Here is a 27,102-nt window from a genome sequence, read left to right as displayed (position 1 = left end):
TGTTTACGATACTGTAAAGAAAGTATTTACATACCCTTTTTAACTTTCAGTGTTTTTCTCCACAGTGCAGAAAAGATTCCATCTGTCCAATCATTAGTTGCAGCATCTAGTTTTCCAAACAACTGAGAAGCAGTAATAGCTTTAGGGTTCATACGCAGTTCCCTATGAGGTTGGCCACATTCTGTCAGTGCTCTCATTAATATACTTATGACCATTGTTTTTCCAGATCCACTAGGTCCAAGTGTCATCAACCCATGACGTACTAGAGAAGTTTCATACAACTATTAAAAAATCAGAATATTTTAAGAAATAAATGTTTTGGGAAGATTTTTGCTTGCTTTTAATACATTTGATAGTGATTATAAATGGATTAGACATACAAATTATATGCTCAGAACTGAAATCAGCATTTGTTTCCTGATTTCCAGTATTTTGTGGAATAGTACATACCTTCACATCCTGATCTTCTAAGCACCAAGCAGGTTTACTATAAAACAGTTTACACAGCTAAATCTTGCCTAAATTTTTCAAAGAAACTGAAAATAAATTTACCAGATTTTAAAAAGGATTTTCTGCATTATTCCAATGGAAAAAATGAATGGTTACCAAAATATTAAGGCAACAAAGGAATGGCTAATCACCACAGTACTAAAACACCAGAGTATATAAAATAAACACAGGGACCACACTTCCTCCAGGATTGCAGATGGGTTTAGGTTCAGGAGAGTTCTTTATTGAATTTTCTGTTTTTCTTTTACTATTAGCTATAGGCTTGCTATGGAACTGGCAGTCTGCCTACACAACTATCTCCTTTTGGAGCAACCGAAAGGAACCAATAAGTGGTAGTCCTCCTGGATGACAGAATGTTGTAAGGAGAAGCATATATAGCTGCTGCTGCAAGCTGAATAAAGGCTTGTATCAGTCCAGGAAGATCTACAGGCACCACAAATCTACACTAAGATCAAATCCACCATGAACTTGACAATTTCAAACTTCTTAGTCCCAGTGGAAGATGGAATTTGTTAAGTATTGAAATATTGAATATTAAATATTGAAATATTAAGCCATGAATAAAATGGTGAACATGACTTTAAGCAGGATGGCCAAAAATGTTTTCTGCCGTGTAAAAATTATGCTGGCCATTAGTGTGAAGCTATGTGAAGGACAATATGGATCCAGCCTGCAGAATGCGGAGCAAAACCTTCTGTAAATTAGGTGGAGTCTGAGCAGAGCCATAAATATAACTCTGCTTTGATGACAGAGACATGATATTTTAGTTGCTGTGAAGTAACATAAGGAAGAATGTCGCACTTTTTAGAATACTGTAATGCACTGTATCTTTTGCTCTCATTCAAAAAATCATGTGGCAGGGCTTTTTTGTTGGTTTTGTTGGGGTTTTTTTGGTTTTTTTTCTTTTTAAGGTAGACAAGTTTGGAAATTTCAGACACCTGGTAATAAGCACAAAGGTCAGATTGCTTTTCTTGGTTTACATCTAGTTTCTTTTAAGATACTTAGTTTGTAAGAGCCAATGATGTAGTTTCTAATTTATGACTCTACAGCCAAGAAACACTCCTAGGACTTCAAGGCCTGTAGTTTCAGAAAGTGTCTATTCTGAGGCTGTGTTTCAAGAAAATGCAAACATATTTCGACAGGGTAAAATGTTCTTAAGTGTCAGTTATTGTAGCTGTACTCTTAGCTTGGCAACCAGGAAAATGACAAATAAATTAGTCTAAAGCAATATAGATTTCAGCCACTGGAAGTGGTAAAGGTTATTAGTCTTAACCATTAACAGTGTTTAACAATTATTCAAAAAGTAAGCATAAGTAAAATATGAATATTTGAAGAAAACATAGTTCCTCTTTAGCTGACAAATTTTACAAACCAAAATCAATTTGATCAATTAATGAAATTAAAAAAAAATACATTTCACTAATTAAGGCTATAAGCTTAATCTCAATGAGTAATACAGCCAATAAAGTAAAGCTGATCCTTCTTTAAAGCATGGTATTACAAGAAAAAGCGTTCACACCTTGTTGCCTGCATGCAGAAAAAAACAAGGAATCAGAGAACACACGAAACCAACAAACCCATAATGTTTAATAGCAACATTATCACCAATAATTAAAGTGTGTTCTCAAAAAAGAATAGAACAAAAAGACAAAAGAGCAACAATGCTCTAGTTACCTTTCCAGCTTGTCAATTTACAGTTGTTAATGACTGTCTGATCTTTTTTTCTTGAGTTGTTAGTCTGCTGCATTTGAATGTTTGTTTTTTTTTTAAGAAGGTTGTGTATAGGGAAATGTGTTGGCATAAAGCTCATCAGAACATGAGTTAACTGTCTTTAATAATAAATTCAGTTAGTTTCAAACATGATTGCATGTCAGAAATACAGCTGTCAGCCATTTAAATGTTATGTCAGAGTACATGTCCAGAAAGCCATTTAAGCATCTTTTTTCCTTCAAATTAAATAAATACATATTCATTAATCAACAACACATCATAAAGATGATCCCACACTAAACACAAATTATCATAAACCCAAATTACAGTTCAGTCATCAAATCATTAGTTTACTAAACATAATGTTTTACAAATATGCTGAAATCAAAAGAATTTCTTGCAACACCTTAACCATTTTTTCTTTTTTGCTTTACAATCAGAACACACCCCAGGTCTAAAAAGCTTGCAACATAAGGTAAAAAAAAACACACTACGCTCCTAGCAAACTGCCAGTGCACAAGGTCTATTTCAGTATCCCTCAAGTGCCAATAACCAAGTGTTTTTCATGTCAAAAATAAGCAACTTTTTGCTTTATGTAAACAACGTTGTTTGCAACAACTTTTTGCTACAGTCTCTCACTCAGGTTCCATGTATTTTCTTACTCGTTTTTACTAAAACTTTTACATGCAGATAACAAAGGGATACATAAATCCACCTGGGTGAGATCTTTCTACAATATTGAGGTTGGTTAATGCACTTCAGAAGGATACTTGCTTTGAACATTACGGATACAAATTTACAGCAGCTGGGCTTGTTTACATCCTTTGTAGTCCAGAAAGCCTCTAAATCTCTTTATAGCTTTAATCTCTCAGTCATGCATGTCCTTGAGAGAAACAGTTCCCTGTGCATGACAGTGTCACTCCTGTTACTGACACTATTTTTGGTTCTTTCATATTACCTACATGTATGTTCACTTGTCATGCTTAACCTTGTTATAGGTTTCCATAAGTTTGTCACAGCATATGCTAAGACATATATGGTGTATGCGTCCTTATACTTTAACTCTTTCAATTTAGTACAGGTAAGCTGGATCATTACCTGATCAGTGTATAGGTTCTCAAAACTCACATGAAAAAAAACTTTGTTTATTGCAATGTCCACTCAAACTCATGATGAAGACTCTTCTCCATTACAGAAACATATTTAAGTCAGAAATACATACCTCTTACATTTTTCTTTGCCCTTATAAAAGTCTTTTAGCTCTCTCCTCCTACTCAGCAGGAGTTGTGCCCTGGCTATGTTTCTTCTCACTCTATTTACAGCTTTGGCCTTCAAAATGCCTCCCAATCTTTCTTATGCCCTACTATCCCTACTCTAGGCTATGAAACTCACGTTAGAGATCCACGTAGGTGCCTTGCTGCTTCATTCAGATAACTTAGATGCACTACCATATCTGGAAAGACTAAGTTAATAGCATGTTTTAACTTTTTTTTTTCTTCTTCTTCTGCATAATTTAAAGAAATAAATCCACAAGTCCCTTGGATTGGTCTTCCTTAGTGTGGTGTACACACAACCTTTGATTTTTCCCATATTAGAAGCACAGGTCATTGAGTGAGACAATGGTTTAACTACTAACATGGTGTTCTGACTCCTATTTGTTAAAAACGTTTTAGAAAAAAATGTTTTACCTGAACAAGCTTAAGATTCCATGATGGATGGTTAATCAATCCTGCCTCTTCAACCTGATTAGCTACTGCAGCCTGAAGCTCAGTGTAAGTACTGCCATCCAACTGTAACCCCGGAAAGAGATCATTGATAAGACTGAGAAACAAAGGCTCATCTTCATCTATCTGAAACCAAAAAAAAGTTACTAAGTACTTAAAGCATGGTTATCCAAAGGATGTTCTCAAATAAAAATTAATCTCTATTTTAAAATAGCAAAAATTAAGAATATATATTCTAAATACAGGCACTTATGTTCATAAACACAACCAGCAAACAGGACAGCTCACTACAAAAACAGCATTTTTAAAATGTCATCCATATGCCATGTGAGAAATAAATTCAAAACTGAAAGAAATTTCCCACAGAGTAGACACTGGAATCTATTTTTTAAATCTATTTGTAAAACACTTGCAGCATATATTGGAAAGAACATCCTGTCTGGAAAGAAACCTTTAAAAGTTTAATTTAGTGGACACTCAAATTGTTCAGATTACTTACAGTACAGTAATCAGTCTGTGCACAAGTCAGTACAGTAGGCCACTATTAACCTACTTGAACCTTTTCACCTTGAGCACTGTTTGCAAGTCTAATAAACTCTCATTGCTATTTAATGATAACATGATGATTATTATGTTTCAATTTTAAAGAAAAGGATGTTTGAGTTTTTTCATAATCTTCTACAAAACCCCATGAAATAACTAGTAGACTTGCCTCTACGTGGTGCTAAAATTAGATTCTTACCAGCTTAGAAAGATTCATATCTCTTATCCCTCTCATAACAATGCTTGATTCACTTTCATTTGGCCTGGCCCTCTTCTGAGATCCAAGAGTCCTCAGTACTGAAAGGATATTCCTCAGACCAAAATCATAATGTACCTAAAGAGTGGGAAAAGGCTTATGCATCAGTGACAAGTTCTCCAGATTTATTTCATAAGTACATCAAACCTTATTTGCATATTGTATAGTAAAGTTGGCCTGCCTGGAAAAGGTAGCTAAAATAGGAATTGTTGCTGTTGTTTAGGAATTATTCTATTATAATAAATGAAGAATAAACAGCTCATTTTCAGGAAAGGGGGAGGAGGTTTTTTTCTTTTCTAATTTAAATTTAATTTACTTGAACATTTATAATGCCATATAGCAATTATTTTGTAGCTCTGTATAGCAGGATTCTAAAAAAATAACAGTTTCATTCCAGGTTGGGTCTTACCAAATAAGGCAGTTTAAAGTCAAGACTTCAGATCAAAGCAGTGCTATGGGAAGAAGGGCAACTTAAATCAAACTTAAGATGTTACCCCTGTGGTTTCCAACTTCCAACTACTTTCTCCAGCCCTGGATAATTCTTACATCACCAGCTCAATTTTCACTTGGCTGCCATGTTCAGGTAGAGAGCCTCATGCACTTGCAACTACAAACTATCATTGTTTAACAGACAAATGCATGTATGTGACTACATATATGTGAATTAACATGGATATTTTTTCAAAAATTTTAGACAAATACTTGTTTGAATTATATCTAAGCTACTTCAATATTTTGTAAAAAGCATAAAAGTGATACTTCAAAAACAATCTGCAAACCCAAAACCTAAGGGGTTGTATTACGTAAATATAAAGACAAAGAGGAAGGGAATACATAACACTACCTGCTTAGAGAGCTGCTCCTCACAAAGTTTATAAAGAACAAAGAACTTCTGAGACAAGATCACATTATGACTAAATCCGTAACTTGCAAGCTTAACTCTTATAATTATCTGAAATACAATTTTTTTAGAAATTCCATTAGTTTTTCTAAAGATTGGTAAGCAAAGTAAAATACTTTTCTTTTAATTCATTCAGAAACTGTACCTGTTTATCTGGAACCATCATTGCAACAGTTCTAAACTGAATTTTGAGATTTTCTGGTAGTTCTTGACGTCCAGCATATCCAGGATTCTATATAAGAAAACAGAATGCATTATTATTTATAACAGTCAAAATAACATACTTTTTATTGTTCGACAGATTTATGCATAAATACCTAGATCTGTTCAGAGTTAGAACTCTTGTCTACTTATGATTAAAATGTAAAGAAAACCCATCAACCATAACTAAGAATTAGTAACCATTGCATAATTACCAGACTAATAGCTAATTTTTTTTATCATAACAAGCCAAAAATCAGAAAGTTAAGATTTCATGGAATACAATCTAGTTGGTGGATTTCTTTTAGTGTATTCCCAAAGTTTTCATTATTATAATGAAACAAATAATGAACAAAGTTTTCATTATTATATTGCAGAATAGGGAGGGGTTTTAACATATTAAAAATCCAGTGTCTAGCAAGACCCAAAATAATATTATTTTTTTTAAAAAAGAGAGATAACAAGCAGCCTGTGGTGAAGAAAATTAGGATGCCCTTCTCTATTTCTTGTGCCTGAAAGGCTAGCCTTAAAGTACAAAATCTCACTGAATGTTCAATAGTTTATGAGTGAATCCTAGCCGCTGAAGTAAGAATCATAGTAAGAAATTGTAATTCCCTTTTATTAACAGAACTGGTTTTAATAGTGGCTGAAGAACACCCAAAAATATGTTGCAATGACACAGTAAAAATAAGAGTCAACAAAATTTAAACATAAAACTTTACATCAAAATCATATGAAATAAAATTTTAATGCCCAAGAAAGTCTGACTAATTGAAGATTTCCAGAAACTTGTTGCCAACATGAGGGATAACTCTGACATCACACAGGTGACATTTACAAAATGAGAAGCACTCAAAATATATTTATGACCTCCTCTGCTACTACTCTGCACTCAAACATGCCGATGAAGATTTTAATTTCCCATAAAGTCATCTTGGACTGCCTTCTGCCTTGGCATTAGGAAACACACACTATAAAATTCCCTGCCCATGAGATTACAGGAACTAGTGCTATGAAGCCTCAGGAACCCTATGGGAACAAGGCAGCATGCTCAGAAAGTTAATATTCTAAATCCAGGAGTTTGTGTTTCTCCTTTGGGTAATGGTAACTCGTGTAAAATTATAGGTGTTACCTTGCATATCTTTTTTGCGCAGATTATCCATTCAGCTGTGGGACCTAACTTTGATCTATATATGCTGCAGTTCTTTTTAACAAATAATCATTATAAGACAGGGAACAATGTATCTCATAATACCCATAAAAACTTCATGATATAAGAAACATGGTTTTGTCATAATGCCTGCACTGATTCCAGTATTGATGCACAGAACAGAATGTGCCCCTTTTGCCACAGAAGAACAAACGTGGACATGCAGCATTGTAGTTACCAGTTTAGACACATCCTGTAACCACCAATCAAAGGATCTGATAACTTTTTTTGCACGGGTTTTGAAAAGACCTGTTGTCACCACAATACAAGGAGGGTGGTTTATTCCAGAATCATGCATGTCTGCTGTAAATCGGCTTAAAGAATTCTTTTCATAAATCCATTTAAAGCACCCATTAGATATGAAATATGTCACTGAAAAATATCTTTCCTGTATCTCCTGCTGGAAGTGAATGTTCTTTTGTTTTTCCTACAGTATCTTCTTCACTAATACTGTCAAGGCATTTCAAGCTAACGTAGTAATTAAAGTATATTAGTGTTTCAGTTCTCTTAGTGAGCACAGAGAATTCTCAAGGTTTGGTCAAACTCTTACTCAATGAATTGCAATACAGTAATAAAGGGACATAGTCATGAACCTTTTCAATAATCTTAAAGTAAAAATGAAGACGTGCAATTCATGAATATTCAGATTATTTATGTGTTCCAGTAGTTCAGTCTAATTCTATAGCAACAGCATCACTTAATAAAATCAGTTATTTTCACCTTGCCATTTAACTGTTTAATTAATAGCATAATTTGTCACTTCTCTAGAATTATTACTAGATTTACCATTGTTAGGAAAACGCCAAACTCAGGATTTAAATCTACACAGTCTCCATCAGAAAAAATGAACTGCCTTTTCCTTTCTTTTCTTGCTGCTAAAATAATGTGGATTTGTTGTGCTGCTACTGACAAGACAGGCAACTCAATTCGGTTGAATTCATCAAAACATCCCCAAGATCCAGACTGTGCAAGACCTAAAACAAGGACAGAAAAATTCATTATCTGTTGTTCTTCATGCATATTTGAGATATCTGAATTAGATTACTTTTGCCTCAAATAATTAAATAAGATTATTTTTATTTATTGCCCTGTGGCCAAGGCCTATCTTCACCCAACCTAACTGACTATTTCAATATCAATCTGAATCAATACTTGCTGATGTATACAAATTGCTTAAAAGTGAATCAGAAAAAATCTGTGGATGTCTTGGGGCATTTGGCAGATCTTTTGTCCAGATCTTCCTGTGATTGTACTATTTTATTTTAAAATGACAATTCAATTATTTACAAAAAGCTGTTAGTCTAAAAAAATAAAAATATGTGCAGAGTACAAAATACTGGCCCCAAATGTTACAACAAAAAAAATCACTTTTTATTTTCATTTGGGTCTTCCAGCCTTCACAATACCTTTTACTTCCCTCTTATAAATCATAAAGGCTAAAATTATGATTATTTTTTCACTAGCTAGAGGTTTAAATAAAACTGAATCTCACAAGGTAGAAAATATTAATCTTCAAGCATATATCTCTATGTCTAAGCATTACCATTTGAAGTCCACACTAAAATGCAAGTTTTTCATGTAATGGTATAGGACATAACAACATAGAAAGTGTGGACAATGCTCTGTGTGAACTTGTCTATGAATGAAAAAAGAGGACAACAGAGAAAGAAAATGAAATGGGAAGAGAAATCTAGAAACACTATATTGATAACAATAACATTTTCATGAAGGAATAATTTCACAGTTGCCTAATTTCAGTTTGGAAAAGTAACAAGAGAATTGTTGTACCTTTAGCAACACTTTATGAGAAAATTTGTAGCAGCATTCTTTTCCAAATAATACTAAAGTACCAGTATGCAGTGCTTTTCTTTCATGCATACTGGAAGACAGCTATTTAAAAGTAAAAATTTATACAATTAATTTAGGGCATGTTATTGTTATGCAGTGAAGACTAAGTAATTTTAGCGGGATTCTGTCATGTACTCCAAGATCTTTTAAAAATATGAATAGCTTTAATTTCAAAGGGGTAATTACATTTAAAACCCACAGCTTTAGGCACTTTTATGCCATAATTACTTGCTTGCTACAAAAAACCCCAAACAAACAAACAAAAAAACCCCAAACACAACAAATTAAAATTAGTAGTTTCACTCCTTGCTTCTCAGTACATGCAATACCATAAATTTGAAAAATGAGCTGACAGAAACCTTATGAACTTCAGGACCTTCATCTGGAACAGAATAACTCAACGCAGCAGTACTGACTTGGTGGTGACTGACTACAAAGCAGTTTTGTAAAAAATGACCTGGTGTCCTGCTTAACAACTAATTCAGCATGAATCAGAATTATGCCCTTATATCAAAGGAAGCCAGCTGCAGATTGGACAAGAGTGTAGCCAGCAGGTTGAGGAAAATGATTGCTTGCCTCTACTCTGCACTTGTGAGATAGCACCTGGAGTACTGTGTTTGGTTTGGGGCTTACAAATAGACATTTATATACTTGCATGAGTCCCACAGACAGCTGCCATGATGGTCAGTGGCTGGAGGACACGACACAGAGGGAGAGGCTGAGGAAACACGATTTGTTGAGCCTGAAGAGAAAGCTAAGGGGAAAGCTTATTACTGTTCACAACTAGCTAACAGGAGGCACTGAGAAGGCCAGGGTCTTCTCAGAGGTGCAGTGGAAGAAGAGGAGAGAATGGACAGAGGTTTCAATGTGGGAAATTCCAAGTCAATGAAAGTATAAAAAAAATGTACTATGAGGATGGTCAAACACTTGCATAGGGGCTCAGAGGTGTTGTGGAATGTCCATCCCTGGAGATACTCAAAACCTAACATCAACAAGGTCCTGAGCAACCTGCCCTAACTGCAGCTGTGGAGGTCTCTCTTATCCTGCATGAAGAAGTCTTACCTTTGAAAATTCTACCCAGACCTCTGAAGTCCATCTGATCAGAGCAGTTAAAGACAACTACATATTTTCCCAGAGCCTTTCCCATGTCTTTCGTCGTTTCTGTTTTACCAGTTCCAGCTGGTCCTGCTGGAGCTCCTCCCATGTTCATTCCCAAAGCCTGCGCCAAAGTTATATAGCACCTATAAATGTTAATTCATATTAATTTATTAAATCATATGAAAGATACATGTGTAATATATATAAGATAACAATGAGTTATGCGATAGATTCTGTAACTCTTATGTTGAAACATTACTCCTTCATAAAGCAGTTCCATTGATTTCTGTGAGTGCAGGAGGTTCACAGTGGTAAAAGTCACAAAACACAGCATTTAAACTTTACTTATACAAGCAAAAACTTTTATCTTTTGTTACTCTAGTGTGTTAAAAACTGTGAATATTAGACAAATTAAAAAATTAATGTATGAGAAGATTTTCATGAATGACCTAGCCCACACAGGACTTAATTCAGAATGTACCATCTATTAAAAGTATTCATTATGTATAATTGGTTTTTCTAACCTGTCTGTAAGAGGTGTTATAACCAGACGATCAGTGCAACCAAGAAATTCATTTTGGTAGACAAAATCAACATCTGTAATGGATACCGAAACTTGATCGAAATCCTCTTTAAAGTAGAATCTAGACTGCTTTAACCATTCAAAATCAGTCGGTGATTCAATGTGCATTTTTACCTTAAAAGCAAGTAAATAAGTGTATAACTGAGCATCAACTTTTATTGTCTTTGATAACTGTGATAAAATGCCTATTTGTATGAGAATAATGAGTGATTACTCAGGTTAAAGTTCCTGTAGTAAGTTGTAAGTAAAGCTTCTGCAAGTAAACTGAAATACATATAAGCATCACATATGTTTAGATGTATGCTAAACTGATATTAAAAAATTTCCTGATCACTTAACCTGATTTTTACAACACCTGTGTTAAATAAATATTAAATTGCTTTGGTAGTGCAGCTCACATTCCAAGTGAAATTAGCAAACACTGCTGAATCTGCCAAACACATTAGGACAAAAGGCATGATGAAGGAAGGATCTGACTGATGCATCGAATGCAAATTATGTAGGATCTAATAAGCTGGTGTCAGCAGTAAAAATACGTGAGAGATGTAGTGTTGAGGGATGACATTCCTCAATGAATAATGGAACATAAACAATTTAGCACAATCTAAAAAGCTGAAGTAGGATTGGCGTTATCTGTTGATTTCAGTAGGGGTTTTTGTTGTCTTCTATGTATTCTCCTTAGGAACCAGAAAGAGAAATCCCAGTAGCCTGCTCTCTGAAGGTGTAGGGGAGACAGAAAGAAGAAACCAATAGATATGGAAGATATTGCCATCATTGCTCTAACTCTGGAATAGGCGGAGCTAAAGTCCAGCCTAGTACCAACTACTAAGATTCTGTAACAACCTATGAGGAAATTATCTATGATAATAAAGCTACAAGACCCGCAGCCAACTCAACTTGTTTAGTTATGCAAGTAAGAGTAATACAACAGTTTTTTCAAATGAAGGACACATTGGAACATTTTTGTCTATCAAAATAGTTTTGCAGGAGGAAGTGGAAAATTAAAATATTCTAAGAAAAGTGTAAAAAAATGGAGCAAATATTGAGATGGTAGAACTGATGGGTTTTTTTCTAGTGTAAGCAATTATGTGCTATTTTTATTATGTTGAGATTATGGACATATCTGTCTTACAAACACACACATACACATGTAACTGTAGCTACCACATGTAAGAAAAATTATTATGACAGAAAATGCATTTGCCAGAAATCAAAATATATACTTTACCAAACAATCAAATATATCACACTGATGCACATGAATTGTAATAAGCGTTTCAAATTTCACTCTGTCAAACTTGGAAAGATCACGTGTGGTCTGCTTAATCAACATATTCAGAATCTCCAGAAATCTCCCACTGGTTATTCGCATGATTTTTCTGTCCTCTTTAGCATTCTGTAGAGCTTCTTCTGAATCATGTGTCCACAATATTTGAATTCCCAGTAATCCAACCTACAAATTTAATATGTGAAAAAAAAATACAAAACACTTTTTGAACACTATCCTTATTATAGAAGTCTTAGGTGTAACAGGGACAATAAATTATAGTGAAGAGACTCCCAAATTATCACTACATCCGGCACGATGCTCTCTCAACAGGATATTGTGCCTGAGTTAATTGGCTCTGCTGTGGTACTGGAAACTCCTGAGAAAACATTTAAAAGCTTTTATGAAAATTTGTCACATAGTGAGATACACACAGATTACGGATGAGTCTCAGATTCACTTACAGTCCCTTAGTGTACTCCAGTATCGCAAACGTAAATAGGTCTTGAAGTGTGGGGAGAAGTCCTGAAAATTTCTCATTGCCAATTTTGTAGCTAATTGAAGAACATTAAAAAAAATTCCTGTGCATTCCTACTGAATATGGGAGGGATCGCTATCTTTCAAACATGCTGTCACAACTGAAGTACAGCCTAGAGCACACTGAAGTACAAGTTATTTTGCTTCCAAATATATCTAGAGTTACAGGATGTTGTGTGTAAACTACTGCCTCAGATCATTTTGATGATCAGGCATATCCATGACAAACGTACCAATACCATTTTTTGCCACATTTCTATATACACAAACTGCCAAGACCTAAAAATTTGACTTAACCACTCTTTTTACATTTCTGACTCCCTATACCTGTAATGAGTTCATGGTTAGAGACTGTAGCAGGAAATATCCCCCCATTTTAGAACCATTAGGCCATCATCATCAGAATCTAAACAAAATTTAAAAAATTATCTTAGAGTGACCAATTAGCAGAGGAAAAAAATAAAAATCTTTGAATGTCACTCTTTCATTCAACCTAATAACAAAAGAGACAAGAAAAAAGCAGTTTGAAGAAAATATTTCAAATATTTGTCAGTATTTTGCCCAATTCTTTCTCTGTCCTATAACACAGATTTTCTTTCTCTGTACTTTAGATTTCTGTGCCAAAGACCATTTTCTAGTTCACCCCCAACCCCCACCCCAAATAATTGCACAGAAAACATTTGGATTAGCAGGACATGGGAAAGAAGATCTTTGCAGATGGTAATAAAGCCACTTCAAAATGTCTGACATGCAGACAAGACAGAGTCCTTATCTGTTAAAGGAAAAGTAAGAGATTTTTAAAAATAAACACTGCTGAGATAATACATAATTACATCATAAATATAGCTTTAAGATTGTATTGGCCAGTTTTAGTATTTGCAGAATTTCTGTTAAAAGAATAACACCTGGCACTGTACAGATTAGAAAATTAGAGAGTCAGAATTTGTACAGGATGGGAAACAATTTATTACTTGTTAGTGAAACATACATTATCAGTATGATTGAGTCTGTAGGCAAACTAGAATTCTTCAAGGTAGGCTTCTACTAGGACTGCATTATCAGGAGTGACAAATATATGAACTATAAGGTAAGTCTTGTAAATTAGGACATAAATAATCATAACTGTAGTTCTTGCAATCTTAAACTATGAAAGAGAAATCATTGTATGCATAAAATTTTATTTGCATCTGAAAGGGGTTCAATATCTATCATAGCAGATATAAGATCTACTTCATATTCTCCAAGAGAAGAAAAAAGTCATTTTAAAGTAGATTACAAGAAAAATGTTATGCTATATATAGGATATCAAAATTGCAGTCATTAAGGATTGACTTTTACTGAGTAGATCCTTATCTTTGTTTCCTCTATGAAAACTTCCTCATATAGACATTCCCATATGCTTTTTACATCCCACCTCCCCCCACACACCATCCAGACTGCACAGAAAAATCCACATCCTGTAATCTCACCTGTGCTGGGAATTGATTAAGAAAATTCAGCAACTGATATCCTGAGTCACTAATTTGGTAATATGCTGCCCTAATTATGCCATGCAATGAAGTCTGCTGCATATGCAATAAATCCTGTAGCCAAAGCTCTACTGGTCCTTTTGCAATCACTGGAGCATCCAACTGAAAAATTAGTAAAAGCAAAAGGTACAAAATAGAACATAATTACCAAACTGTTCAAGAATGTTTGCTGCATTTCTATTCAAGACAATTACTGATTTAATTTCAATAAATCATACTAGGAATTTTTAATGAAGATTTATTATAGTTTTGTGACACAACACTGTTCATTTGTAATTAAAAATAATACAATTTATTGCATACTTTTATGTTCAATAATAGAATGATTTATCTATTAACAACATTTCTGGGAAAAAAAAAATAATCAGAGAATTACTGGAATTTTTTCTCCTTCTCTTGATATGACGGCCAGTATGCGATCATAATCCTTTGGGTGAAAGTCCGCTTCATTTATATTGTCAGATATGGAAGGCAGGTGTGGCTGTAAGGATAATTCAGAAACCATTCATTGTAAATACATAGCATTATAAAAAAAAAAAAAAAGTCAAGTTAGGTTATCCTGCAAAGGTTCATCTGAACCTATAGATGAATTTTTGGCCATCTGTAGGTAATAATTACAGAAATGGTTGTGTACAATTTTATCTCCATTTGCTAGGGTGTTGGGTTTTTTTACAGTTTCCATAAGGTGATCTAGCAGAGCAGAGATCAGCTACTGTGTAATATCAATGCTCTTATCTCAATCAATCCCTAGGAACAACCCAGACTAGTTGGATTAATTTTTAAATATGCAAAGCAGGAAATTGTCACAGGGTCCTTTCTGTTAGTTTAGTTGTGAGAAGAGTCACCAGCAAATCACTTGATGGGACCATATTCTAGGGTTCTGAATTCTGAAGATTTTTTTTTTTTAATTACAGATATCCATTTCATATTTTGTTAAAGACTACAGAGCAAGAAACAAAACAAACAAAAAAAAAACCTCTAGCAAAGTTTATAAGAAGAAAATGTTTAAATTTTAACTTACTAAATGCTTCTCCATATTCTAACATTTTGTTATAAGCAGGGGGAAAAAAAATAATCACTAAGGTTGTACCTGAATTGTATGAGAATCACTTGCTTGTCCAAGAATTTCAAGAAGGGCAGGATCAGAAACAAAAAAGAATCTAGGAAACAGTAGTCTTTTCTTCTCTAAGTATCTTTAAAATTGAACAAGATTTTTATTAGAATATTTCAGCTCTTTGTTTTTTTCTACATAAGAGTGAAAGTAAGACTGAAATACTATTAATATTTCATATAAACTACTTAGAAACAAAAAATGCATTAAAAATCAAACAATTCATACCCTGCAAGTGATTTCTGACATACTTCCAACTGTTCATGTAAATAAGGGAGAAGCTGCTTCATAGTCCCGTCCCCGACACAGCAGTTAATTACATTTGGGCTTTCACGAGCTCGTTGCATTATTCTTACCCATGATTTGTCAACATTCTGAAAAAGCTTTTCTTCCTATATATAGCAAAAACATAAGTATTTTCACAACATAATCTGTTGGAATTATTATTTTTATTATATATATAATATAATGATTATTATACAGATACCCTTTAATACACAATAATAGGCAAGCATTTTAAAGTTTACCTGGGGTAACTGTTTTGCGATATCTCCTCCTACAAAAACAGCTTCAAGATAAATCCAGAGATTCTGCACAACCAGCCATTTTTCAATTATGTCTGTAGAGCTGCTAAGCTTACAAATCCAGCTCTGAATTTCCTTTTTAAATGGTGTATTGTATCTAAAAAAGGATGAGAAGCAGAAATTATTTAATTCTAAATAAAGCTATTATAAGATAGATTATAAAATAAATAAATGGTAAAAAAAAAAAAACACCACAAAACCCCCACAACTGAACAACACTTGTTTCACTTAGAGCAAGAAGAATCTCATGGAAAGTTTCTACCAGCTCAATTACATTCAAATATATTGAGACAATAGTTTGCTACTGATACATGAAAGCCTTCCACCTGGGAAGCTGCTTCATTGGACGTTGTAACATTCTGTTTCATTAAAAAATAATATTCCATTCAAATTTACTACTGATTTAGCCTAATAATAATACAGTTTCTATCTCAGTGTGTTTCTGAAAACACCATACACAATCAACTTAGAAGTACCTATTGGTCAGTAAAGAGTCAAGAATCATTAAACTGTCCTCCATCAACATTATAATTTCTGATGATTCAGTTCCTTTTAACAGTAACTCTCCTCTCCCTTTGAATGATGAAAAGCTCAGAATTTGGCTTTCCCAAATGTCAGCTATTTGAGATAGTTTGGCTTCTATATCTTTCTCCTTTGTAGCAGATAGACATATATCCTGCAAAGAAAGAACCATTTTTTTAAAATCTCCATTCTTCAGGAATAAAATCTTTCCTTATAGTACACATCTAGTAATAGAGTATTTTAAAACAATATATTAAATTTTATAAAATAGTACAGAAATGTGTCACACATGCAGAGATCACGGTACTAATTTTACTCACTCAAATTACATGTATATATAACTGAAAAATGCACATTTGGAAATGCATGGATATACCATTTCTGAGGCTTCATATTTTGTTATTTTTGCATAACAAGATTTCTGAATTGTCTTTTTTACAAGGTTTAGGATAGTGATGTAGGCTCATCAACAGATGAACTCTTACTCTTATCCCATTTCTATTTATAGAATCACAGAATTTAGGTTGGAAAGGTGACCAAGTACAATATTGTATTCAAACCAGAGCTTAATTCAAAATTAAGTGGATCACCTTGGAATGCTTCCATATAAATCAACTACGAATATAAGACTAGCTTTTGCATGCATATTTACCCTATGAAACTTGCAAACTCCATTGAGAGTTTTTTAAGGTTATGTGAGGATTCTTTTGAAGATGTGTGGTTCATGAAGTTGTATGTATAAAGATCTAGAAAAGCATTAATATTAAATATTAATAAACATGGACCCTTCCTCAAAAATTTCTGATTTATTTACAAATTTTTAAAGCAACTACAGAGTTCAAAAATTAGGTGACCATGATCATTTGAAGTATTCTTTGGGTTTTTTCCCTGTTTAAAAAGGGCTAAGAAAATCATAGAAAATAGGGCCAGCAAGAATGTGAAGAGATTACCTAGAAATAAGAATCCAAAGATTTCAGCTGCTACCTCTTTGTTCATATGGATAAGAACTTCTAAATAAAATATAAATTATTTTAAACTAGCATAGTCTGATTGAGAGTCAGGGACTTTAAGGAATTAAAACTTTTTTTAAAAGGTGATAATTTTAAAAGCAACCATATTATTTTTGCTGACAATTTAAAATAAACAAGGAGGGGGAAAAGATGTATGTACCTACCTCAATATCATCTTTGTGTTTAAGAATTGGTGCTTCCATGATGTTTTGAAGGCAAAATGAATCAGATTTTATATCAAATTGATGTCCTGTTGTTTCAGCAATACGATTCCAGTGTCTTTGCTTCATTGCTTTGTTGGTCATAATTTCCAACAAATTACAAGACTCCCTAAAATCATCAATTTTTTTCTTGAGATCTAAAAATGCTTGCCAGTGTTTGAGTCCTTTAGGTAATCTACAGCACCTGCAGTTGAGTTCAATTGATGCAGTAGTAAATGCCTCTTTTGTCAAAATAAGAATCGTTTAAACATTTTAAAAATAGATGAGGAAATATGAAGTAGCTTATATAAGTCAACATTTTCTATGTAAAATTCCAATTTGTGTCAATTAGTCTACCTTTTTAGAAAAAAATGCAAATGCCCTACTAAAACCACATAATATTTAAGTTTTAACCATTGATATATTCTTTGTAAATAAACAGTAATATTGCTTTTTGCATGAAAACATAGCTTATGTGTTGCTTATCATCACAGATACTATTGACAAAAACCCAAGCCAAATTGTTAAAATTCACATAAGTGATCCTTGTACAAATATAATATTTACTTCAATTTACGATACCAGTAATACACGTGGCACATACTAACATACACTTCAGACAGATGTGAAAATTGGAAAGATATGACCACCTTCTCCCTCTACCTTCTGTTAGTAGTCTTGAAACGATTCCAAAAGAAAATGAAAATTTTATACTTTTAACATGGAAAACCCCCCAGCGAAATATTTAAGTCAATATTCACCTCTTTGAACACATTTTTACAGAGCCTACACACTAAGAATTAAGCAGTTGACCCACCACAGGAATGTCTTAATGTAAATGATAAAGTACATCCTTAGCAAAAAAAGTAATAAAGCCTGAATCCCATTTCCCTTGGTTTTGCAGCCTTTGTCACTTACGTCTCTACCTCCCACTGATGTAATTTCATCTTTTCTGTAGCGAGTACAATACAGCAGCCTGTGTCTGGTTTAGAACTATGTCAGTGCTGTGTGGTTGCCAGTACAGTCATGCTGATTATGTCCCTGGTTGCTGTCAAACAATGTTTAATACCTGCCTGCCCTTCTCCGAGGGGGAAAAGTATTTTGTGTGGGTTTGGACTACCGTGAAGTTTTAACTTTTACAAAACTCATAGGTACTTAAGGTTATTTTGTAAGAAATCTGCCTTGAGAGTTGAAGCTAGCTGATAGATTAATGTCAGGTTCAGTGATTTGGGACAGGAATCTGGCACAGCAAAGAGGCAGACTTTGAACGACACTGCAGGGTCCAGAGCAGGGAGCCCTCTTATTCTTACTGATTCTTGTGAACCAGAAGATACTGTTTTACCCAAAGACCAGATACTGCCAATTAGATGTCTGTCAATGTCTTGCTTCTTTGAGAGACTCTTAATCCCTGAAATCCTGTCAGCATATGTAACCTCAAATTTGGGAAAGAATACTCTTTGGCACGTATTTCCTTGAAAAGTTATTAGTCTCTGTTTAATGTTTTCCACTTAAAATTTCAGAAATAATGCAAATCTATGACCCAATCTTCAACTCTGTCAAAAGTGCAATTTCAAAAATATCAAAATTTTTCACTTACCAATTTTATGCCTTATAATGGCGTATTTTATAGATCTGTTAACCTTCAGAAAAACATGTATTTACTAGACTACCTTGACAACACGTACTAGAAGCTAATAACGAAAAAAACCCCACGCATTCTGTACTACAGATCCTCTATCCCTAGTTTAGGAAGGTTATGCTACTATTTTCAATTACAGAATGCGTTAGTGTGATAAGCCATGAAAAACTGCCAAAGTAAGACCAAGAGGTAAGATATATTGACAAAATGGAGAATGGAAGGAAATAATGGGTAAATAGGTGGGATAAGTACTTAATGGCCTGAGAACAAACTATTTATATTGAAGGCTTTTCACTGCAGTTACAAAAGTAATTGCCCTGTTATACACTTCTAGTTGAACTACACTAAACAAATGTCAATTTCAGAGACTAATACAATGTATTGCTCTTATGGAACTCCGTGGTGTTTGAACACAACATAATTTGGAACACAAATTAGGCTTTAACATTATCTAAGATTGATTTACAGGTGCTATAACAGGCTGGCACCACTCTGTAACTGTAGTATAGATATACTCTAAAATACCAAATACTGGCACAAATAAAAATGTACATCAATTAGCCATGCCTTTATTTTGGAAATTAATAATGGAAGTTTCTAGAATGTTGTTCTAATAGGAGGATGGGGGGTGCAAAGATAGTGCCGAGAAAGCTAGAGTTGTTTCAGGATGGACTTTGCCAAGCTTATAACAGGACTCTAATAGGTAGCTGGAGAGCTGGCAATTGCACTCGCTGCTGTTATTCTGTTGTAAAATAATCTTTGTTCTAGTCTTCTGTATTATATTTCTTCCTAAATTCATGTATGTAATTTAAAAAAAAAATTAAAAATACGGTTAAATTAAAAGGTCTGAAAATACTTCTGAACCCTAAGAACCAATGAACTTAAAATCAATGGGCTAATCTCCTGGCTGAAAAACTGAAGAACTTACCTTTTACAAATAAACTTTCAGCTCTCCTAACCTCTTGGTTGGTTTAGCTAAGGAGACTGACTCTTCAACTGAACGTATGCCCTTCAGTTATCAAAACTGCAGGTTAAAAGCTGGTTAACTACAAGTATAGTGTTACTCCACTCTTCCCTGAAGAATCTTATTACTTTATGACAAACCTTATCCATGGAAGTTTTGTATTTAAAGGTATCAAAAAAGCTTTACTGAAATCATCTAAATCTTAATGCATTTAACATCAGTTATAAATTATATTATGAACATACCTGTTTTGAAAATCCAGAAGTTCAGCATTAATTTTTTCAATGTCTAAATCTGTCCACAGTATCTCATAATAACCATTGATAGTGTTTATTACAGTATCATATAATCCATACAATTTCTGAAGCAAGCTTAACTCTTTCCTGTGGGGAAAATAAAAAATTATCTTAATAACAATTTTGATCAGCTATTTGGATATCTCTCAATAGTTAAATAGATGGCATATTCAATATTACTACAAAAAATTCAGGTAGATCAATTACATTACGTTTCTTAATGTAGAAAAGAACACTTCATGAATAAAATCAACAAAAAAGAGCAGACAGTTGGTGCTAAAGACCTAATATACACACTAAACATATTTGGGGAAAATTTTCCTTTAGTCTAGTCCTATAAAACTTCCATTTATCCAAAATTAACCTAGATTATATACCCTGAGCTGTCTCTGCGGTGCAAAGCAGAGCATGGCAAATAGGGACAATTAGTCGATTTACTTTGGAAGCACTCTGAATCCAAACAAAAACAATGATCTAAAAACAGCCAGAAAGGGTCAGATCCTCATCTGCTGTGAATCACCATCAAACCATTGAAATGGTTGGTGCAAAAATGTCAGAATCTGATTCTGATTTGTACAGCTGCTCAAAAAATTCAGACTTTCATAAAAACTCTAGTTATATTTTTCATATATGACACACTGACCTTTCCTTGCCTTTTCCTTACTCATTATTTGTACCATATCTTAATACATAATACTATATTTACTCTTCTACTTTTATATATATATTTCTGGGGCATAGTGTTCTGCTCTTTTATATAGTATATACATGTACTAAAATAATTTGGTATGGTCCTGTTACCATAATAAAAAAATACATTTTTTTATATGCACACCATTAGACCTCTAAAATTATCATTGATTTTTTATATTTTTTTTTATTTTATTTAAGGCAATGGAAACCTTCCATATTGAATTATTTCCCTTTTTGGTGTATCCTAAGCCTTTCTAACATACTTAAACACCTAAGCCAGCTGTATTCCCACAGTTACCTGACTTTATGCAAAACTCCATAGTCTGTGACAGGCAATCCAAACAACTGTTCACCAGCTGAGTATGTGATATACTTTCTCCACAGCTCATCAAAGTTAGCCTGATGAAATTAGGATTCATACAGACAAAATGTATGTTTATAATCTCGGTTTAAATTTAAAATTGTCTAATAATAAATTAAACAGTTCTAAACTTGTCTTAGAAGAATTCTATTAGGATCATATTTAAATGTCTGAAAATACTTTTGATCTAAAATTTTGAACAGGGCTCATGTAAGGTAATACTCAAATCCATATATTGAATTCAGATAGTGAAAGTTTATGTAAGAAGCAATAATTTGAAGAAGCATTTTATAAAAATGGGATGTGAAATGAATTCCACATTATCAAGGGAGGGAAAAAAAAAAAGAAGAAAATATTTGCATTGATAAAATATACAACCTGAAAACAACTACTGAAGAGTGCCAAAAAATACAATTACTTTCATAGTATAACTGCTATCCAAAGAATATGATCACCACAGAAAAATGGAATGAAGAATGATTTTGGCAGTTACTATCCATAAGCACAAAGCATTCTCTTGGCAAAATAATAAATACAGTAAATTCAACCAAAATCACTTCATTTTCAGTACATATTAGATGCATTAGGAAGTTTAAACACCTTCTGTTAGTTACTTAGTGCATTTCATAAACTCTGACTTTGTTTTTTACTGAGTCTATACGATATGTAAGAGACTGACAGAAGTCTTGCTGAAAAATAGTCTTCAAGGTACTATTACATGCAGAGAAAGGAACAAGGATTAAAAATAGATTAAAAACTGGTTACGGACCTATGAACTAAGGTTCATAGCAAATAAGTATCAAATTGAAAGACAATTATCTAATGGAAAGTGTGATCTTTAAAAGATTAAAGGATTGGGTTATACTTGACTTTTCCCTCTTATACTGCTTGTATTATTTCAAATCAATAATTTATGCTCACAAAACATGAAGAACAAAGCAAGGTTACACATCAATCAATCATCAGTCCTTCCATGTTAAAAAAAAAATTGTCTGATAGAAACTATAGTTAACATAATAATACACAAACTATCCACCAAGACACATTTATCAAAGATTGTAGAAGTGTCTTTTTCTAAAGTTGTTTTGATAAGCAACCACAGATTAATTTTAGTTATTTGGAAACTCAACAGTTCATTTTCTTACCTGAAAGATCTGCAGCCTATTACTGGCTTCCTGAGGTGGAATACCAGGAACCATAGGTCCTTCCTTTTAAACAAGCAGTTAACAAAAAATGAATATTAATTCTCAAAGTGACTGAAAGCTACTGTAATTTACAGGTCATCATAAAATGCATATTTTTTGGTAGTCAAATTCCAATCAAGTTTTGTATCCTGGTAATGCTATTTTTATGAAATTGAAAAATTCTTTAGCTTAAACTCAATAAGATTACACTTCCATTTTTCAGTTTTTGTTCTTTTGCTGAAAATAAAATACTCGGTGAGTGGGCCAAGATCATCTCTTTAATGCTGATGTGCAAGCAAAGGTGCCACAACATGTGTTACAATTTCTAAATCAATTTCTAAATTAATTTCTTAATTAAGATTTCATGGTGATTTTTACCACCAGGGATTCTTTAATTTCCTTACAGATTAGCGTGCACTATTATTTCTTTATACTGAAGATTTTGACCTATAATGATGGCTGCTTAGCAACCACTGCATCAAAAATCCAGTAGCTGAGTAAAATAAAATTCTGGCACCCAACTGCTTCAAACCAAAAATATTGGAAACCTACGTACAAGTCTTACAGGTAACTACTAAATTCATTTACCATTTCATATGACATTTCAAAGTTTGACACATCCTCCTGAAAAACTGCGACTGATTCTAGCAAATGACTCTTAAATTTGGGCTGAACTCGAACCAGCTCATCTTGAACTCTGGTCTGACATACAAAAGATTAAAATCAAAGTTATTTCTTTAAAAAAAAACAAGGAACAGATATTTGAACTATATATAGAACAAAATTATAAATAAAAACTATTAATTCTGAACAAAAATAATTATTTTAAGCTAAATAGATTTTCTTTCCTTTTATGGTGCTGTGTTCAACTTTTGATACAAAAAGTGGAAAAAAAACCCCAACGAAAACCTGTTAGAAAATCTCCCCTCCATCTTTAAGTGAATGTCTTTCATTACAAGGGGGTGGGGGAACAAAAGGACACAAAAAGGGGGGGTGGGGGAGTGGAATATTGTAATCTCTTTCTCAGTTTCCCTCACTCCAAAAGAACTCACAAAACCCAAAATGTTACAATACTCTTCCTCAATGGATGGCTCAGCCTTCTCTTTAACAACTTCCTTATCCTTTTTTAAAAAGCTTTTGGGTTTTTCTCTCAAGCTGGTTGACATATAAGTGTAAAATACATTTGAGCTTGAGCCCTTTCCAGAGTGATTAATCCTAATTGTTCCAACAAAATATGTATGTATTTCCATCTAACCTTCCACATTACAGAATATATTCAATAAACATTGAGCTTTTGAGGGATATGAGGCTGTTCTGAGCAATAAAGGTAAAATGCAATCACCACCTAGGGGTAAGGGCACTGACAAATTATGCACCTCTTAAAAAGAGGTTATCTAAGGGTAGTAATCTTCCTGATCAGACAAATGACACAAAAACTAGAAATGAGAAAGAGCAGAAAGAGCAGATGGACATAATAAATGTCTCATTTTCTTGCATGTTTTAAGTATATATCTAAAATGTACAATAATACTTAAATATTGAAGAGTTCTATAAAAATAAAATTAGAAAAAGAACACACTAATAAAAGCTGTAGACACTAGTGTGCAAATGAGGCCGTGTGAGAAGACGGAGTGAAGTCACAATTGGTCCCACATTGTCATTTATAATCTGGAAAAAGCACATGAAGACAAATGGAAAGTAACAGTTTTATATACTTACAGCTTTGGTCTGTAATTTATTTAAAGAATATCTAAGTGTATCAACTCCTTCTGATTCCTCTTTTGTAATGTCAATTTCAAAAGTATTTAAAATGGCATAGGCTTCCTAGATGAAAAAGCAAAACCTTAGGAATGATGCATTTAAAGTTCATTTCCAGGAACACAGATCCAATTTGTAAGAAACATTTCAAATAAAATCTGTTAATGTAATTTAGGCATAATTACTATTTTTTTAAATAAGGATGATGAATGAAGAACTAGGGAACAACAGCAAAACGTATTTCTTCAAAGATGTATTGGATGAAATGCTAGGAAAAAAATCTACAAACAATTTTAATATTAAAAATACATAAACTTTATCATCCTAGTGGTATTTTTATTCTACTGATCTACATTCCACCTGAATGCAGATTTTGATGATTTTTTCCTGACTTTGAATAATTACAGACACTGCATATTTTTAAATGTTTTGCCATTTATACATATTTATTACTATGCTTGCCAAACTGTCAAATGCCTGTGTAAGTATTTGTTACAGAATGACCCTTTCTTATCGCTTGTTCTCATTTGCAATTTGTTTGCATATCTTCTGCTTTATTATCCTCCTCATACACACATGGCATTATTTAAAAATAAGATCATTTGCATATTTTATAATTTTCATATTTTATAATTTCCTAACTGGTAGACAATAGATTTGTTAATGAAGACAAACAAAAGTGTCTAGCATAGTATCTGATATCGATTCATAATTTATAATAAAAATAACAGCAAAAATCTTACTTTCTTTCCCATTTTCAGCCTAGATCCTTCAGGACAGTAAACTCATTGTTTGGGTTCTCAGTGTCATCTTATGACTCCTGTTATATAATATAATTATCAAGATACTAATTGAGATTAAAAAAATAAAAATCATCTTACTTCTATAGGTTCCAGAGTCATATCCATTTGTATTTTATTATCACGAATGATAGATAAAGCTTCCATTGCAAATCTGACATCATCTAAGTCATGCAGAGGTCGAGACAATTTCTTTAAATATTCAGTTATAAACGACATCATGTCTGTCATTTTTTTTTTATATTCCTCATGTAAATAATGACAGAGGAGCATCTTCCAGGCTTTGGCTTCAATTGCTAAAGCTGTTTTCAGTGGTCCTGATTTAAAATAAAAAATTGAAAAAAACTTATTCAATCTACATCTTAATATTTTCTGTAAAAAAGCCCCACATCATCACACATGGTTCTTTAACAGCAAATAGGAAATGTAGACAGGCAATCCAATTACTGCATTTTAAAACAATTTCAATTACACTTAAATATATTTCTGTTGGTTTATTGTACATTATGATATCTGTAAAACATGTTGGTAAGCTTATCTAATAGAACATATAGAGAAGATGAATAATGACAAAAATGTTTATTTATTAATGTAGATTTTCATAGAATACCTTGGATATATATTAACCAAATGCATAAAGTTCAGTTATATTTAAATGGTTTATACCCATTGAAGAAGTGGCATCTTTGAATTTCAATATTGGGATCTGGAATACTTCCCAACTAAAACTGTGAGGCGTCATATGCAGTTAATGTATACACACAAACCAACACTGAACAGACAGAAAAGCCAATCACTGGCACCGTAACTTATTATCAGAATATATTAATATTTTAGTAGACAGCATTTTTCACTCTGGTGAAAGACACCAAAAGATACTAACAGCATATAGCCTTTCTGCTCACAAAAATTTTAGAGCAGATAGAATTTCTTCTTTAACGATGGGGCTATTAACATTAAAATCTGACTCCTAAAGGCCAGGGTAATTCAGGAAAAGTACTGTATCCGAATTTCTTCTTTAACGATGGGGCTATTAACATTAAAATCTGACTCCTAAAGGCCAGGGTAATTCAGGAAAAGTACTGTATCCTGTCCAGAAGCGAAAATACATAAATGATAATAAATCAATTCTCAAACTTGAGTCAAAAAAAACCCCATCAACACAAACAACCCAACAAAACAATCCAAACCTGTTTCCCCAGATCATAAAAACATTTAATATCCTTGCTCCTGAACCTGGAGGATTTGGCTTCCTCTGATGCAGTGATCACAGATGACGGAGTAGTGTGACAAAATCCATACTCTTTGCAACACACTTTTTCTTACCACTCTTGGTCACAGAATAATAAACAGCAAGAGTTTTCCAGGGTGAATTAATTGGCTCCAGAGTGGTTTCATTCATAAGAGTTGTATCCAGGAACTGGATGAGGATATACAGTCTGACAATTTTAATTATTCACAGAAAAAAAGCTAGGGATAGCATGCCACCAAGATTCTGAAATGAACTCTAGTAATGGAAGTGTGTGGCTTCTGTCTTCTCTAATGTACGAGGAAGACAAATTGCGCAGAGATTATTTCTCAATCTAATCTCTCAGACAATGGGGTTGCTCACTAGAAACATGGCCACAATGATATTTGGAGAGTTTCTGGGGAAACATTTTCTACTTGTCCCTAGATAGCAACTGTGAAAACATCTGCCACAGAAAATCAAAAACCAAAAGAAGAGTGACATTGGTTCAGAGAAGACATTAGCTATGTAATAATCTGTCAGGTGAGATGGATAATTGCCATTTAAATCCTTGCTTCTTTGTCAGCACAAACAGCTTAATTCTTCAACAAGCAGTTGTCTGGAGAGAAAAAAATTTTCCACCCCTAACTGTTCTTTAGAGTAACATGATCAATGAGTACACCAGGTTGTCACGGCCACAGAAGGCCAGGTACTGAAACATGGTGCAGTATAGAACTGAGGAAACACATGCTGTATGAGGGAATATACTCCAACACCAAGTCTTGGTGCCAGCTTTCTCTTACTTTAAAGACACTAGAGGTGGACAGGAAAATAC

At 33.4% G+C, this 27,102-nt stretch overlaps 1 protein-coding gene across 1 annotated transcript in view; it reads right to left on the bottom strand.

Moving 5' to 3' along the window:
- Positions 1-27,102, bottom strand: part of DNAH8 (dynein axonemal heavy chain 8) — a 137,220-nt gene that overhangs the window by 71,505 nt on the left and 38,613 nt on the right. The window contains 22 exon segments of the mRNA XM_037405841.1: positions 35-281; positions 3,909-4,070; positions 4,687-4,821; positions 5,588-5,695; positions 5,790-5,876; positions 7,842-8,029; positions 9,966-10,144; positions 10,526-10,698; positions 11,813-12,037; positions 13,858-14,019; positions 14,294-14,398; positions 15,008-15,110; positions 15,257-15,420; positions 15,556-15,709; positions 16,089-16,288; positions 17,309-17,549; positions 20,193-20,330; positions 21,235-21,335; positions 22,443-22,505; positions 23,070-23,183; positions 24,201-24,305; positions 25,121-25,356. Coding sequence (XP_037261738.1) covers positions 35-281; positions 3,909-4,070; positions 4,687-4,821; positions 5,588-5,695; positions 5,790-5,876; positions 7,842-8,029; positions 9,966-10,144; positions 10,526-10,698; positions 11,813-12,037; positions 13,858-14,019; positions 14,294-14,398; positions 15,008-15,110; positions 15,257-15,420; positions 15,556-15,709; positions 16,089-16,288; positions 17,309-17,549; positions 20,193-20,330; positions 21,235-21,335; positions 22,443-22,505; positions 23,070-23,183; positions 24,201-24,305; positions 25,121-25,356 — 3,390 coding nt within the window.

Source organism: Falco rusticolus, chromosome 12 (genome assembly GCF_015220075.1).
Source record: "Falco rusticolus isolate bFalRus1 chromosome 12, bFalRus1.pri, whole genome shotgun sequence".
Taxonomy (NCBI): Eukaryota; Metazoa; Chordata; class Aves; order Falconiformes; family Falconidae; genus Falco; species Falco rusticolus.
Note: the sequence above shows the minus strand (reverse complement) of the source record. Positions and strands in the feature narration are given on the sequence as shown.